We start from the raw sequence: 16,397 nt of genomic DNA, 5'->3' as shown, positions 1-16,397 counted from the left end.
ACATGTAAGAAAATGAAACTGGATCACTGTCTAACCCCATACACAAAAGTAATTTTGAAATGGATCAAAGACCTGAATGTAAGTCATGAAACCATAAACTCCTAGAAAAAAATCATAGGCAAAGATCTCTTGGACATAAACATGAGTGACTTCTTCATGAACATATCTCCCCAGGCAAGGGAAACAAAAGCAAAAATGAACAAGTGAGACTATATCAAGGTGAAAAGCTTCTGTACAGCAAAGGACACCATCAATAGAACAAAAAGGTACCCTACAGTATGGGAGAATATATTCATAAATGACAGATCCAATAAAGGGTTGACATCCAAAACATATAAAGAGCTCATGCACCTCAACAAACAAAAAGTAAATAATCCAATTAAAAAATGGGCAGAGGAGCAGAAAAGACAATTCTCCAAAGAAGAAATTCAGATGGCCAACAGACACATGAAAAGATGCCACATCACTAGTCACCCAAGAAATGCAAATTAAAACCACAATGAGATATCACCTCACACCAGTAAGGATCGCCACCATCCAAAAGACAAACAACAACACATGTTGGCGAAGTTGTGGAGAAAGGGGAACCCTCCTACACTGCTGGTGGGAATGTAAATTAGTTCAACCATTGTGGTGGGAAGCAGTACAAAAGTTCCTCAAAAAGATCAAAATAAAAATAGCATTTGACCCAGGAATTCTACTTCTAGGAATTTACCCTAAGAATGCAGCAGCCCAGTTTGAAAAAGAGAGATGCAACCCTATGTTTATCGCAGCACTATTTACAATAACCAAGAAATGGAAGCAACCTAAATGTTCATCAGTAGATGAATGGATAAAGAAGATGTGGTACATGTACACAATGGAATATTATTCAGCCATGAGAAGAAAACAAATCCTACCATTTGCAACAACATGGATGGAGCTAGAGGGTATTATGCTCAGTGAATTAAGCTGGGTAGAGAAAGACAAGTATCAAATGATTTAACTCATATGTGGAGTATAAGAATAAAGAAAAACTGAAGGAACAAAACAGAAGCAGAATCACAGAAACCAAGAATTGACTAACAGTTACCAAAGGGAAAGGGACTAGGGAGGATGGGTTGGAAGGGAGGGATACGGGTGTGGAAAAAGAAAGGGGGTATTACAAGTAGCATGTATAATTATCATGTATGGGGGGCATGGGGAGAGCTGTGCAACACAGTGAAGACAAGTAGTGATTCTACAGCATCTTACTACGCTGATGGACAGTGACTGTAATGGGGGGGGACTTGGTGAAGGGAGGAGCTTAGTAAACATAATGTTCTTCATGTAATTGCAGATTAATGATAAAAAATGGTTAAGATGACAGAGAATAAATAAATAAATAAATAAATAAATAAATAAATAAATAGGGAAACAGAGGTATAGAATGACACATTAGAGCAGATGGATTTAACAGATATCTACAGAACATTCCACCCAAAAGCAGCAGGATACATATTTTTCTCAAGTGCACCTGGAATGTTCTCCAGAATAGATCACATATTAGGCACAAAAGGAGCTTCAATAAATTCAAAAAGTTTGAAAATATATCAAACATCTTTTCAAATAACAATAGTATGAAACTAGAAATCAATTACATGAAGAAAAAAAAAAGAACCCAGAAACATTTGGAGACTAAACAACATGCTTCTAAATAATCAAAGGATCAATGATCAAATCAAAGAAGAAATCAGCAAAATATGGAGACAAATGTAAACAAAAATACAACAGTTCAAAATATGTGGAATGCTGCAAAAGCAATTCTAAGAGGGAAATATGGAGCAATACAGGCCTACCTCAAGAAACAAGAACAATCCCAAATAAACAGACTAAACACAATTAAAGAAACTAGCAGAAGAAGTACAAATGAACCCTAGTTATAAGAAGGAGGGACATAATCAAGATTAGAGCATAAATAAATAAAGTAGAGAATAAAAAACAATAGAAAAAAATCAATGAAGTCAAGAGTTGATTCTTTGAGAAGATAAGCAAAATAGACAAATCCCTAGCCAGACTTATCAAGAAAAAAGAAGACACAAACAAAATCTGAAACAAAAAAGGAGAAGTTACAATAGACACCACAGAAATACAAAGAATTATTAAAGAATTCTATGAAAAATCATTTGCCAATAAACTGGACAACCTAGAAGAAATGGACAAGTTCCTAGAAATGTAGAATCTTCTAAGACTAACCAGGAAGAAACAGAGAATCTGAACAGGCCAATTACCAGCAATGAAATTTATTTGGCAATCAAAAAATTCCTGACAAATGAAAGTCCAGTACTAGATGGCTTCACAGCTGAATTCTACCAAACATTTAAAGAAGAGCTAATACCCATCCTTCTTTCAGTATTCCAAAAAGGAGAAGAGGAGGGAATAGTTCCAAACTCATTCTATTAGGTGAACATCACTCTAATACCAAAACCACAGACACTTCCAAAAAAAAAAAAGAACTATACACCAATATCCCTGATAAACATAGATGCAAAAATTCAAAAATACATTAAAAGTGTCATCCATCACAACCAAGTGGAATTTATTCCAGGGATGAAAGGATGGTACAATATTCAAAAATCAATCAGGTACACCACATTAATAAAAGGAGGAATAAAAACCATATCATAATCTCAATAAATGCTGAAAAGCCATTTGACAAAATTCAACATACATTCATGATAAAAACTCTCAACAAAATGGGTTTAGACGGAACATACCTCAATATAATAAAGGCCATATATGACAAACCCACAATAATATAATACTCAATGGAGAAAAGCTGACAGTTTTTCCTCTAAGATCAGGACCAAGACAAGGATGCCCATTCTCACCACTTTTATTCAACATAGTACTGGAAGTCCTAGCTATGGCAATCAGACAAAATAAAGAGGTAAAAGGCATCCAAATTGGTAAGGAAGAAGTAAAACTGTCACTATTTGCATAGGGACATGACACTATATATAGAAAACCATGAAGATTCCACCAAAAAGCTATTAGAAATAATAACTGGCTTCAGTGACATTGCAGGATACATAGTCAGTATACAGAAATCTGTTGCATTCCTATGTGCTAATACAAACTAGCAGAAAAAAATCAGGAAAACAATTCCATTTACAATTGCATCAACAGGAATAAAATACTTAGGAATAAACTGAACCTAGGAGGTTTAAGACCTATACTCTGAAAACTAAAAGACACCGATGAAAACAATTGAAGAAGACACTAATACATGGAAATCTATCCCATGTGCATGCATAGGAAGAATTTATTTTGTCAAAATGGCCATCCTGCCCAAAGTAATTTACAGATTCAATGCAGTCTCTATCAAAACACCAAGGGGATTTTCCAATGATCTAGAGCAAATATCCTAAAATTCATATGGAACCACAAAAGACCCTGAGCAGGCAAAACAATCTTGAGAAAGAAGAATCAAAGTAGGGGGTATTACACGCTTTGACTTCAAGCTATATGACAAAGCTACAGTAATCAAAACAGTATGGTACTGGCTCAAGAACAGACCCATAGATCAATGGAATGGAATAGAAAGCCCAGATATAAATTCACACATATATAATCAATTAATATATGATTAAGAAGCCATGAAAATTCAATGGGGAAAAGATGGTTTTTTCAATAAATGATGTTGGAAAAACTGGACAGCTACATGCAAGAGAATATAACTGGATTACTGTCTAAGTCTGTGTACACAATTAAACTCAAAATGTATTAAAGACCTAAAGATAAGACATGAAACCATAAAACTTAGAAGAAAAACATGGGCAAAAATTTCTTGAACATGTGCATGAGCAATTATTTTCTGAAAACAACTCCCCAGGCAAGGGAAACAAAAGCAAAAATGATCAAGTTGTACTACATCAAAACGAAGAAGCTTCTGTACAGCAAAGGACACCATCAATAAAACAAAAAGTCAACCTACAGTACAGGAAGGCATATTCATATATGATTTGTCCAGTAAGGAACTAACATTCAAAATATATGAAGAAGTCATATGCCACAACACTTAAAAAGCAACCTGATTAAAATATGGGCAGAGGATCTGAATAGACATTTTTGCAAAGAAATACAGATGGCTAACAGATACACGAAAAGGTTCTCCACATCACTAATCATCAGGAAAATGCAAATCAAAACCACAATGAGATATCACCTTACACCAATTAGAATGGTCACTATCCAAAACACAAGGAATAATGTGTCAAGGACGTGGAGAAAAGGGAATGCTCCTACACTGTTGGTGGGAATGTAAATTGCTGCAGGGACTATGGAAAACAGTATGGAGGTTCCTCAAAAAACTAAAAATAATATGACTCAGTAATTCCACTACTAGGAACTCATCCTAAGAAAACGAAGTCCCTGATTTGAAAAGATATATGCACCCCTATGTTTATTTCTACATTATTTACACTAGTCAAGACACAGAAGCAACCAAAGTGTCCATCAATAAATGAATGGATAAAGAAGAGGTGATATATATGCACAATGGAATAAAAAAGAAAGAAATCCTGCCATTTTTGACAACATGGATTGACCTAGAAGATGGTATTATACTAAGTGAAATAAGCCAGGTAGAGAAAGACAAATACCATGTTTTTGCTTATATGTGGAATCTAAAAACAAAGCAAAATGAAAAAACAGCAATTGACTCATAGACAATGAGAAGTGATTGGCGATTACCTTGGAGGAGGAGTGGGGGAGGGGTGGGGGAGGAGTGGGGGAGGGGTGGGGAAGAGGGCTAAAGGGGAGCCAAAATCTCAGTCATGAGTTGGTCACATGGAAGGGCAACATGGTGAATATAGTCAATATTTCTTTAACATCTTTCTATGTTAACAGATAGTAATTCTACTAGTTGTGGTGAGTATTTAACAATGTGTGTATCAGTTGAATCATTGTGTTGTATACTTGACACCAATATAATATTGTACATCAACTATACTTCAATAAAAGAATTTAAATATTAATGAGAGACTGGATACCATTATCACCATAGTCTAAATTGCTTTTTATTTAATTTCACCCTAGTTTGTGGAATCTGATTAATATTTGGTATTTCCAGAAAAACATAACAAATTCTACATTTTCATAAAAGTAATTTGGTGGTTGCCTAGGCTTATGAGATAGAGAGAACAGAGAGTGACCGCTAATTGCTATGTGGTTACTTTTTGAAGTGATGAAAATATTGCTAAATTAGATTATAACAATGGTTGCACAACTCTGTGAATACACTGAAAATATTGATTGTACAGTCTAAATTATAGATTGTATGATGTGCAAATTATATCTAAGTAAATTTTTTGAAGTAACCAGGACACTTTCTCTCAGGACAAGGCTACATAACCTTTTTTCCCAAGCTCCTCCCTACTAAGTACAACTATAAACCCTGGAAATAACTTCAGAGAAAGACAAAGGAAAATTCTCAAAGACGGAAGAAGAAGGTGTGTTGCTTTGGTACCTCTCTGACTGGAGAAACCACACAATATCAAGACATCTTATGAGCACTCATCCAACAGAAAAAGATGACCTATGCCTGCCATTTCCTGGATGCCAGCTTAGTTTAAGCAGCAGAAGGAGGCCTAAGAAAGTTCATTCTTCCTCTGGATCAAATGGATCAGGCAGCACTACAAATCAGTAACAGAAAGATAACAGAAAAAAATATCAAAACACTTGGAAACTAACCTCCTAAATAATCCATGGGTCAATGAGAAAGTCTCAAGGGAAATAAAAAAACATATTGAACAGAATGAAAATATAACATATCAAAACTTGTGGTACCCTGTTAAAGCACTGAATGCTGATGTTAGAGAAGAGAAAATCGATCATCTAAGTTCCTCCTAAAGAAACCAGGAAAAAAAGAGGAAAATAAACTGGAATAAAGCAGAGAGGACGGAATTTGAGTTAGAGTAGTGAAAAGGGCTGTTATTTGATGAAAATGGTGTAGAGATAGAATATGAATGGAAGGAGAATTAGAGAAGATGACCTGGGTCATGTCAAAGGATTGCTGAGTAGCCTGAGGGCTCTGTTGAGGTTGGAAATTCTAGTAGATGCACCTATATTTGTGGTGCTACTCCTTTCCCTCACGGTAGTCATTATAAGACTAGAGATGTTTGGAGGAACCCAAAGCTGAGGCTAAATAGCGCTGATATGGCAACTGGAGGGCAAGAGGATAAGGATGCAGGCAGTTCTACTTCAACATGCCCAGAGAGCCTGGTTGGATAGGGAAAGAAGGAAAAAGAAAAGGAAAGGCATGTGGCACTGGACACCTCACCCCATCTTTACGCCCACCACCCCAGCCATTATGCCAATCACTCCGTGTTTTATTTCCCATCAGCCTCTCCTTTATGCCCATTCCTCCCACCTGAAGTCCCATCACTTCCTCATTTAATCCCCACCAGCCCTTCTTTCTTACCAGTCCCCACCTATAGTCTCTGCAACCCCTCTGTATTCCCTATCACCCACTCCTTTGTTCCCCATCACCTCCTTTTTTATTACCTATCATCCCTTCCTTTTATTCCCAATAACTCCCTCCTTTACTCCCATCTCCCCTCCTTTTAGTCCAGTTAACCAACTCCTTTATTCCCATCACCCCTTAGTTTATTTCCATCAGCCCCTCTTTTTCCCATCACTCACGCTTTTATTCCATATCACCCCCTCCTTTATTCCCTATCATCCTGTTCCTTACTCTCCATCACTCACTCGTTTATTCTTCACCCCACCTTTCCTCCATCACCCCTCCTTTATTCCATATCACTCTCTTCCTTACTCTCAATAACCCCTCCTTTATTTTCATCACCTCTTACTTTATTCCCCATCAGCTGCACCTTTTTCACCATGATACCCTTTTACTCCCCATTGCCACCCTATACCCCATTTCTCTCTTTTATTTCCATTACCCCCTTACTCCTATCTCCCCCTTCTTTATTCCCATAACTCATTCCTTTATTCCCATTAACTCCTCTTTTATTCTTATCTCACCCCCTTTATTCCCATCCCCCCACCTTTATTCCCCACAAACCCTTTTATTCCATATCATTGTCTCCATTAGTCTTCATCATTCTCTCCCTTCTCAGCACCCATTCCTTCTCCTTTATTCCTATCACCCCCTCCTTTTGTTCCTTTCACCCCATCCTTTATTCCCACACCTCCATCCTTTATTCCCCATCAACTCCTCCTTTATTTCTATCACCCTCTCTGTTACCATCACCCCCTTTTATTCCCATCTCTCCCACTTTTATTACCTTCACTCCTTCGTTCCCCATCATCTCCTCCTTTTTTCCCCATCACCCACTCTTTTATTCCACATTGCCCCCTTTATTCCATATCACTCGCTCCATTGTTTTTATCATCCCCTCCTTTCCAACATCACCCCCTCCTTTCTCCCCAGGACTCCTTCCTTTATTCCCATCACCTCCTCTTTTATTACACATCATCCCCTTTCCTTCTCTATTCTCCGTCATTCCCCCTTATTCCATGTTACCTGTCTGCTTTATTCCACCTCACCCCCTCTATTCCATTTCTCTCCATCCCGTATTTCATGTTATCCCCTTCCATTTATTTCACTCACTCCATCATTTTCCCCTCATCATCATCATGTTATCTCCTCTTAATTATTATTTCCCATCTCCTTATCTTATGCTCCAATCACAGCTTCCCTATTCACCAAAAAAAATTCAAATTAAAAATAAAAACACACAGTAAGTCACGAACATGCTGCTGTCACAATACAGATGTTTATTAATGATTAAATGCCAGAGAAGTTTTAACAATCACAAATCTTCGAGTTCTGCGGTTGTTACCCATTGTGTGATCAATTTCTATCCCTCAATACAATACATTCTTCATTTTATGGACCTTAGCCATTGTTACCCATCAATATCAGTTATAATTTTGGATGCCATACACAACCCATATCTGTGTATTACCAGAGCATTTCTCAAGAATTTGCACCATCCTGCATACAGGAACTAAAGAGGCAATGGATTAGATCTTTTGTAATCAGGTGACTTTAACTACTTGGTACTATGTGTCCCTACCTAACTAGCTGTTTTGTTGACAACAGGGTGTGAACACCAGCTATGTATAAATCAGATCCAGGTAATAATGTCAAATTATTCCTCTAACTTTTCACCCCAGAAAAGTTAGGCTTACACTTGAAATTGCCCTTTTGGTATAACATGGACAAAACTGCACAGAATTTTGGGAGCGGCTGTTTGAAGATCCATTGGTCTAAATAATTGTGGCAGAAAAATCCTGAGGGGGTGGAGCTACTGCAGAGACACGGCTATGAGTTGGTGTAACATGGTTTAGCATTAGTTGTTTGTCAGCTGTCAGTAGGCTGACCTAACTTCCTAGCATGCCTCTTGAGGGCCTTTCCAATTGGGCTCTTGGGAGGAGGGTAGGAAAATCAGGAAAAGCATGCAATCCCCTTTGGGGGAGGGAAAGCACCTCGAGATTTGTGAGCTTCTCTGGGACAGGTGTTTACCACAAATGTCACATCAATTAAAGGAAGGGCTGTAGTGAAGTAAAGCCATGATCAGGGGTAAAAGGGAAAGGCAAGGTAGCACCAAGGTGCCTGGGAATGGCACAGAAATCTTTCTGCTCTTACCAACTAAGGGACCAAGCTTCCCCAGTGAAGGGGCCGGCAGTATGCTTGGAATTCTCAGCCTGACCCGAGCATCAGGTAGAAATCCTTCTCACTCTCAGATCTTTACCTTCAAGACTCTCCTTAATGTTTCCTGTGATATCCCAGGTCTACCCCCACCCTTTTCCCCTGTCTGGCAACTTAAAGAAGGAAAAACATCTAAGGGAAGAAGTAGCCGATGCCAGTTTTGCCCTCCTTCTCCCGGGGCACACGGAGCAATGGGCGGTCTTGCTCCAGAATGGAGGGATTATACACTCCTTTCTCATCGTCCTGGAAATGGGCAATGCCAGGAGGCACAGCTGGCTCCTCAGAAGAACCTGGAAAATAATAACAATGTTAACTCCTTATGTTTCTAGACTTCATACTTTGCACAGCACCCAAAGGATTAAGATCTAATTTTGAGCTTCAAATACAGCATGAGGCTAGAAGTTAGAGGAGAAATGATTATCCCCATTTGACATGTTAAAAAACTGCAGTCTAACAGTAGAACACAGGTTAAATCTAGGCTTGTTGCAGAAGCTGTGGTGAATAGAGGGCTGGGATAGAGAACAGAGTGAGGCAGATACCCCATCTTTAAAGCAAATAAACAATACTACCAGGCAAGTGGGGAAGAGGGTGGCCTAACAACCATCACCACCCTATTACCAGCCTGATTAATTTTAGTAAGCAAATGAGTAACAAAGCTGGAGTTGGAAGCTTACAGCACTTTATGGTGGAGAGAAAGCTGGTGTCAGTCTTCAATGACTCTGGGAAGGACTTGTAGTCCATGACTTGCCCAGTTTGAGACCTGTTTTTAAGGAAGGTGGTGATATCATCAAGAAATGTGACATCTGTATAATCTTTATGGAACTGGATTGCCTTTGGACTCTGAACTTCTTTAGAGTCAAGATCATCAGGTATTGGTACTCCTTCCACATTCATGATTTCTTCAAGATTGACAGCTATGTCTGGCTGAGGGTCTGGAATAGTATTAAGAATGGAGACATCCTCAGGCTCTGGGGCCAAATTGGTAACTTCATCCTCTTCAAAATTGTTGGTTTGGTCTTTCTGAGAATCTGGAATTTCATTGTGAATTTGAGCATGCTCAAGCTCTGGAACCACATTAAAAACTGCATCTTCTTCAAGATTGGGATTGTCTGCAAAAGTGACATCAGAGGTTTCTTCATGTTCTGGGATTTCTTCAGTAGCTGAGTTCTCTTCATTGTTTAGGACTCCACTCACATCTGAGGATTCCTCCTGGTCTTGAATTTCATCAAAATCGGAGACAACTTCAGGGCTTATTATGACACGAAGAGCTGGAATTTCTTCAGGGTTGGAGTCTTCTTCACAGCCTGCAATATCATTGACCTCTGGAGATCCTTCCTGATCTGGAAGTTCTTCAGTATCTGAGGTTTCCTCATTTGGGGCTCCATTAAGAGCTGGGACCTCTTCAAGACTGGGATTTTCTTCAGAGTCTGAGAGTCCATTAATCTCTGGCGATTCTTCAAGATTTGGGATTTCATGATGACCAGGGGCTTCTTCAGGGCCTGGGACAACATGAAAAGCTGGGACTTCCTCCAAATCAGGTTCTTCATCAGAGTCTGAAATCACATTGACCACTGGGACTTCTTCATGGCCTGGAATTTCTTCAGCATTTGAGGATTCATCATTTGGGATTTCATTAACAGCCAGGATGTCTTCAAGATTGGGGTTTTCTTCAGAATCTGGGTTTTCGTCATTGCCTGAGGCATCTGCATAGTCTGGGATTTCATCAGTGTCTGGTGCTTCATTGCCTGGGATTTCATCAGTATCTGAGGCCTCTTCATTGTTCAGGATTACATTAATAGAGGGAACTTCTGAGAGGTCAAGATTTGGGTAGTCTTCAAAATCTGGTCCTTCTTCAAGATTATGGTTTGGGTTTTCTCCAGGGTTTGGAATTTCTTGCACATCTGGGGCTTCTTCAGGGTTTGGTGCTGTATCAAAATGTGGTATTTCTTCAATGTCTGAGAGTTCAGATAGTTCTGGAATTTCACCATCAAAGTCTGAAATACCCTCAAGAGAAGGAAAATCATCAAAATACAGGTTATCATCATCATCATTATCATCTTCTTCATCAAGCTCTGGTATGCTTTCAAGATGTGGGCCTTGAATCTCAAGGTGATTTGGGATTGCAAGACCTTCCCAAAAGAATACTCCTTCATTGAGATGTTCAAATACCAGTTCTTCATCTGACACATCTTCCTGAGAGGACTCATCTCCAAAGGGCTCATCTTCAGCAAGGTCCTGGCCTTCAGGAAGGGCCTGACCTTCACCAGAGGACTGACCTTCAGCAAAGGCCTGACCTCCAGCAGGGAACTGACCTTCATCAAAGGGCTTGCTTTGAGCGAGGACAGCAGCTCGGGCTTCAGCAGAGCTTTCCACTGGATCAGAAAGTAAAGCATCCTCTTCCATCTTTATCCGTGCACTCCTGAATGGGAATGAATTTTAAAAAGCCAGTCAGTTTATATACTTGCGTTGACTAACATTAGGATGGTCTGGGCTTTGAAGCCCCCATAGGAGATTCTGTTTCAGGCTCAGCTTAAACAAACCAATAAAACACTCACTGGATCTTCCTCAAATTCCTGCGTCTGATAAAATCAAGAGCTTCAGGACTGGATTTCCAAACACGCTTAGCAACCTGCCTCTGAATATGAGGAGGCACCTGAAGGTAAAATGAGCAATGTTAGCCTTTATTACACAACATCTTTAAGAAATTATATTCATCTCTGTCAGGTAACTGGGACTGAAGGCACCATGACCAGCTAATGCAGGAAGAATTTTTAGACTGGGATATTTTGTGGCTACTTGCTTTCAAATCCCCCAGGGATGCATGTACAACTCTCTCCTGCCTTGTGAATAGGAGAGAGCTGTGAAGGAAGTGTGTCCAAAACTTCCACCTACCTGGAAGAGGATATCCCAATTATCAATCATGGCACGAACCACATTGACAGAAGCAACATAGTGGTCAATCCCCAGTCTTGTTTTCCTGGACTCCCTCTTGGCAAATCTCCCTTTCTTCAGGAGAGCAGATCCAAACACCAGGGCCAAATTGGTGGAAGTCATACGGTTGCCTGAAACCTAGGAAAAGGAAAGCAGAAAGTGATTGAGGTAATAATGGAAGTTATATATATATAGAAGTGTCTCTTTTTGTTCTTTTTTCCTTCTTCCTCCATCTATCTGTCTCTCTCATACATCCCCACACATGTCCCCTACTACAGCCCTCACTACCCTTTCCCAGAGTTTTTTTTACCAACTGCCCATCAATGCCAATAGAGTCCTCGCAATTCTCAGTGATTTTATGCAGGGCCTTCAGCAGACGCTCCAGGGTGTCACTATGGCAGGGTGGCATCAGGTAAACCAGCAATTGCAGAGCAGAAAGCTGATCTTGTGGCTTCAGAGCTAAAGGAAGGAAAAACAGGGACTGAGTCAGGGGGCTAGCCTTGGCAGCAGCCTAATACCAAGAGAGATACAATTATGCTTGAAAACTGTTAAAGACTATGAAGAAAGTACCTAGGCATCTTGTCTTTGGTTATTCCCAAAGTATTTGAGCTCAGAAGCCCTAAAACCAAGAAGTGTTCTCATCAAAATCACACCCTCTCTACAGAACCTAGGTTCTTCTTTGCCCCAAAAGGGCACACACATCTTCAGGAAGCTCTAGATGAATTTCCAAATAACAGACACTTACAATGGAATATTAAGAAATAAAAGGAAAGCAATCTTGAGAGGTGTTTTCATCTTCTGATGTTCATTCTGTCTTAGTTCCTTGGGGTCCTGCAGCTTGAGCTCTGTCCCTAGACCTCTACGACCCCTGTACTATTTCCCTTCCTTCTCCAACAAGGAAGAGCAGAAGACTCACTTGCTGTCAGGAGGAAGGACATGTACAGATCATCTGGCAGTAGAGAGTCCTTCATGTCATGGAAAAACTCCTTGAGGAGTGCAGCCACATCATGCACATTCTGAGTGTCATCCAGAACTACATCCAGACCTTGATCAAATTTTTCACGGAGCTAGAAAAAGAGAGACAATATGTGGACTGTCTGCCCTGCCCACCACAGGTTCTCTCCTGGTCATTCCTTCAAATAAGTCTCAGGCTTCAGTGGAAGGAGTTGGTAATATGATGTGCCTGGTGGGCTAGAAAGATGACCTTGCTCCCCCTGCTAGGCACGTTACACCCCTCTGGCCTAGGGGGACACCCCAGCTTCACCTGCTTTTTCTCACTCAAGGAGCAAAAGTGTAAACACAGTCAATTTACCTCATGCACTTTCTCCGCAGAGTATTCCAGGGTGAAAATCCCCACTGTGCTTAAGCCTGAAAAAAAAGACCAGGGAATGCTAAGTACCTCTGGCCCCCTTCTGCAGGCTATTTCCCTTCTCCCCTGCATTCTGACTCCAACTGGTGTCAGGGGAATGTTCCAAGCCCTTCATTCTGCGATCTCTTTTTTTCTCCCCATTTCTCACCATTTTGTCACTTTAATGCCTCCTACCTTGATTTAACCATCATTTTTGGCCGGCCCCCTTACCATGTTTCTCAATGAAGTTACAGCACGCCTCAACAACCTGGGGAATTTGTTTAGCAATCGGATTGAGGCTCATTTTCCTTTTGGATCCCAGAAGTCTCTGGCCAATTGGAAAGGAAATCTTGGACAGTTGCAGGGTCTGCAGCAGCAGGGCCCCACCCTCCAGTTCAGCCAGACTATCCACTGATACTGCACCCTGTGGAGAAACAGAGATTATCTTAAAATGGGGGAGCTGGAGGGTCGCTTCAGACCTTCTTGAAGACTGCGTCACATTCTTAACAGGAGTTATTCTCTCCGTGTCAAGCTAATTACAACCCTCCAACAGCTCCCCCTCCCTTTGGGGACATTGGCTTGACCCTCCCGCCCCACATCCCTGCACACCTCAGGAAGGGCCCCTGCCTGAAACACAGAGGGTTTAACTCACTCGACGCCCACGGCGAGTGAACTCCAGCGGCAAGGAGGGCTCATCCCGTCTGCGACTGAAAAAGCGCCTGATGCGGCCAAACATCCTTTGCACTACGTTTCCCCGACGACCGCCCGCAGCCTGACCGGTGGATTCCTCAATCTGCATCGCGGCTCTCAGTTCAAGATGCTTGCGGCGGGTCAGCTCGTTCACCAGTACCTCTTCCAGAGGAATGCCAAATGTCTTGAGTGATATGACTTGGGAGCCAGGGAGAGAATGAATGAGAAATGTCAACGCTTTGCAGCGCTTAAATCAGGAGGAACTGCAGGGGTTGCAGCTCCTCTGAGTAACCGCCCTCAGCAGCCAACCCCACCCCTCCAGACACGCAGCGCCCCTCCCTGGGGAGTGAGCCAGAAAGACCCTGCAGTGGTTTAGTGGAAGGACTTGGCTCCACTCAACTACCCCGAAGGAGCTCAAGGTCCCTGCCTTAACTTCCCCCAGGGGGTGACCACTTGAAACAAAGAGGGCATTTTCTTATGAGCCATCTGTCTGGGGTGAATCCACAGACAGGCCGATCTGATGGGACCGCCCCCCCATGCGTGTGCAACTACTGCACCACTTGCAGAAATTATCGCCTATGGGATTTCTGGGAGGGGGTGTAGGTGCCCCCAGGGGCAGTGGGCGCCTCCCAGTCAACAGAAGCCAGAGACACAATACAAGAGGGGTGCAGCATTCCCCCCATTCCCTAAGGAAAGTACAAGGGCCCTCACTCCTCTGTTGTCCTCTCAGAATCAGAAACCACTTCTCCAAAGTGTTCGAACGGTCAGTAGGTAGAGCTATAGGAAGAGAAAAAGAAAAGGCATGCATTCATACAAATTGAATTTGGTAAGTGACCAAAACATCGCAATGCATTCATCCGTAGGGATGCGGCGGAGGTCGAGGGCAGGGGGCAGGTCTGTCCTGGCAGCGAAGAGTGTTTTGTTTTCTCTCAGCCTCAGTTTCCCTGGTTGACAACGGGAAAAATCCTATCTACCACACGTGAGACTCCCGAGATTTAATCGAACCAGGCCATCTAAGGTGCCGCGTGCGGACCGCACATCCTGTTACGCACCAGAAGGAGCTCAACGCAACCCTTAGAACATAAATTTCAGGGCTCCGAGGTGCCCGGACAGCGCAACAGGCCAGGGGAGGTTCTGTGCCTGCAGCGCCTCGCGGCCCCAGTGGGGTCTCCAAGTTCCTGCGGGCGCGCTCGCGCCAGGATGCGCTCGGCTCCTCCGCGCTGCGGAGGGAGAGGCAGCAACACCCGCGGTGCTCGCGCTCCAGCCCCCGCAGAAGCGGCAACCAGAGGAGTCTCCTCGCCTGTGCCGCGCTCCGGGTAGGCTGCGCGCGCTCATGACCCTCCCGCCCCTGCGCTCTGCGTTTCTGCAGGGGCGCCCCTCGGCCCGCGCGCCCCCGGCCCCTCCCTTCACTGCAGGCTCTGAGCCGCGCCCCAGACCCTGGCCCGCACGCACCCCGTCCTGCCCTCTGGCCGCTCGCCCCCGCAGTCAGCCGAGGGGCACCGCGCTCCCCGCGCGCCTCCAGCCAACGCCGCCTGTGCTGCCCGCCCGCTGGCTCTCTGGTCCGAGTGGCGCGTGGCTCTCTCACTGTCTCGCTATCCCCCTTTACCTTCTGTCTCTCAACCGTGCTGTCTCTGTCCCAGCCCTCTGTCGGAGGTCCCTCTGCGTCTCCATCTCGCTCTCACTCATTCTGACACTGCACCTGTCTCTTCACCTGTCCACTGTCCGTCCCTGTCTTACTGCCCCTCAAGCCCCCAGCCTTCGACCCAACTCAACTAATCTTTACCTGTTCCGCAATTCAACAAGCACCCTCCAACTCTCGCTTCCTCAGTTCTCCAGGCGCCAGGAGAACGCCACCAGGTCTGCAGCCAGGCAGCAGCCCCTCCCACCCTCGTGGACCCCCAACTTGTCCCCTCCCGCCCGGGGGGTCCACTCGCTCAAAGGCGAGGATGCCACACTCCGGGATACTTCTCACCTCTTTCAGGTTTGAATTCAGAGAGGAAATGTCTGGCCACGAGTTCGTGGTAAGCAGTCTCTTGCAGCTTCAGACGCTCCAGCTCAGAGAGGCTGTGTATGGATATCATCTTGGTCCTGCGGTCCGGATTGTGTCCTGGGGCTCCTCCCAGGACGTTCACTAAAGAAATTAAGGCGGACAACAACAGCAAAGGAGGCATGATTCTGGGGCACCGTGTCCTTACTGCCTTCAGAAAAGGAATGCAGCCACCCATTCTGGACTGGATGATCATCAGGACTGCATCATCCAATTGTCACTGGACCTGGTGGAGAGAACTATGGGGGGGAGGGTGTAAAAGGGGAGGGAAAACTGGGAGGCGGCTTCACCCTCAAGCAGAGCTGCTTCTGGTTGCTTATTAAAAAAAAAAAAAACTCCAACTTGAAAAAAATCAGCCCTGAACTGACCGTCCAGAAAAAGAGAAATCCTAATTAAGCATAAAAAAATAAATAAACCCAACCAACCTACAATTAAAAAATGCAAAATGAGACAAGAATACGGTAACTATTCCATTAATTAATTAAAACATTGATGGGTTTATTTTTATTTTTTAATGATAATACTTGATGCTGTCAAGGTTGGGTAAGTGAAATGGGCATGTTCATCTAGGTTAGGAGCCCTATAAATTTGTACAATTCCTCCAGAAAACAAACTGGACACATGAGTCTGGAGCCAGGCCCTTTGACCCAGTAATTCCCCTTCTAGGAATCTATCCTAAT

The 16,397-nt window shown here is 42.9% G+C and overlaps 1 protein-coding gene across 8 annotated transcripts in view; it reads right to left on the bottom strand.

Moving 5' to 3' along the window:
* Nucleotides 1–7,748: 7,748 nt before the first annotated feature.
* Nucleotides 7,749–16,397, bottom strand: part of ARHGAP36 (Rho GTPase activating protein 36) — a 181,761-nt gene continuing 173,112 nt past the window's right edge. For 6 of the 8 annotated variants that reach the window (XM_037016945.2, XM_073228215.1, XM_017676665.3 and 3 more), the window contains 11 exons: nt 15,643–15,801; nt 14,382–14,447; nt 13,633–13,868; nt 13,212–13,404; nt 12,945–13,000; nt 12,549–12,699; nt 11,943–12,091; nt 11,594–11,770; nt 11,257–11,354; nt 11,014–11,120; nt 7,749–8,991 (listed from right to left, as the gene is read on the bottom strand). In XM_037016945.2, coding sequence (XP_036872840.1) covers nt 8,834–8,991; nt 11,014–11,120; nt 11,257–11,354; nt 11,594–11,770; nt 11,943–12,091; nt 12,549–12,699; nt 12,945–13,000; nt 13,212–13,404; nt 13,633–13,868; nt 14,382–14,447; nt 15,643–15,751 — 1,500 coding nt within the window. In that variant the 5' untranslated portion in view covers nt 15,752–15,801 and the 3' untranslated portion in view covers nt 7,749–8,833. Of the gene's footprint in view, nt 8,992–9,375; nt 11,121–11,256; nt 11,355–11,593; nt 11,771–11,942; nt 12,092–12,548; nt 12,700–12,944; nt 13,001–13,211; nt 13,405–13,632; nt 13,869–14,381; nt 14,448–15,642; nt 16,021–16,397 lie in introns of those variants that run through there. The other 2 variants (XM_073228214.1, XM_017676664.3) reach the window with 2 other exon arrangements.

The sequence above is a fragment of the Manis javanica genome, chromosome X (genome assembly GCF_040802235.1).
Source record: "Manis javanica isolate MJ-LG chromosome X, MJ_LKY, whole genome shotgun sequence".
In the NCBI taxonomy this organism is placed as follows: domain Eukaryota; kingdom Metazoa; phylum Chordata; class Mammalia; order Pholidota; family Manidae; genus Manis; species Manis javanica.
This window is presented reverse-complemented; position numbering and strand designations above follow the sequence as displayed.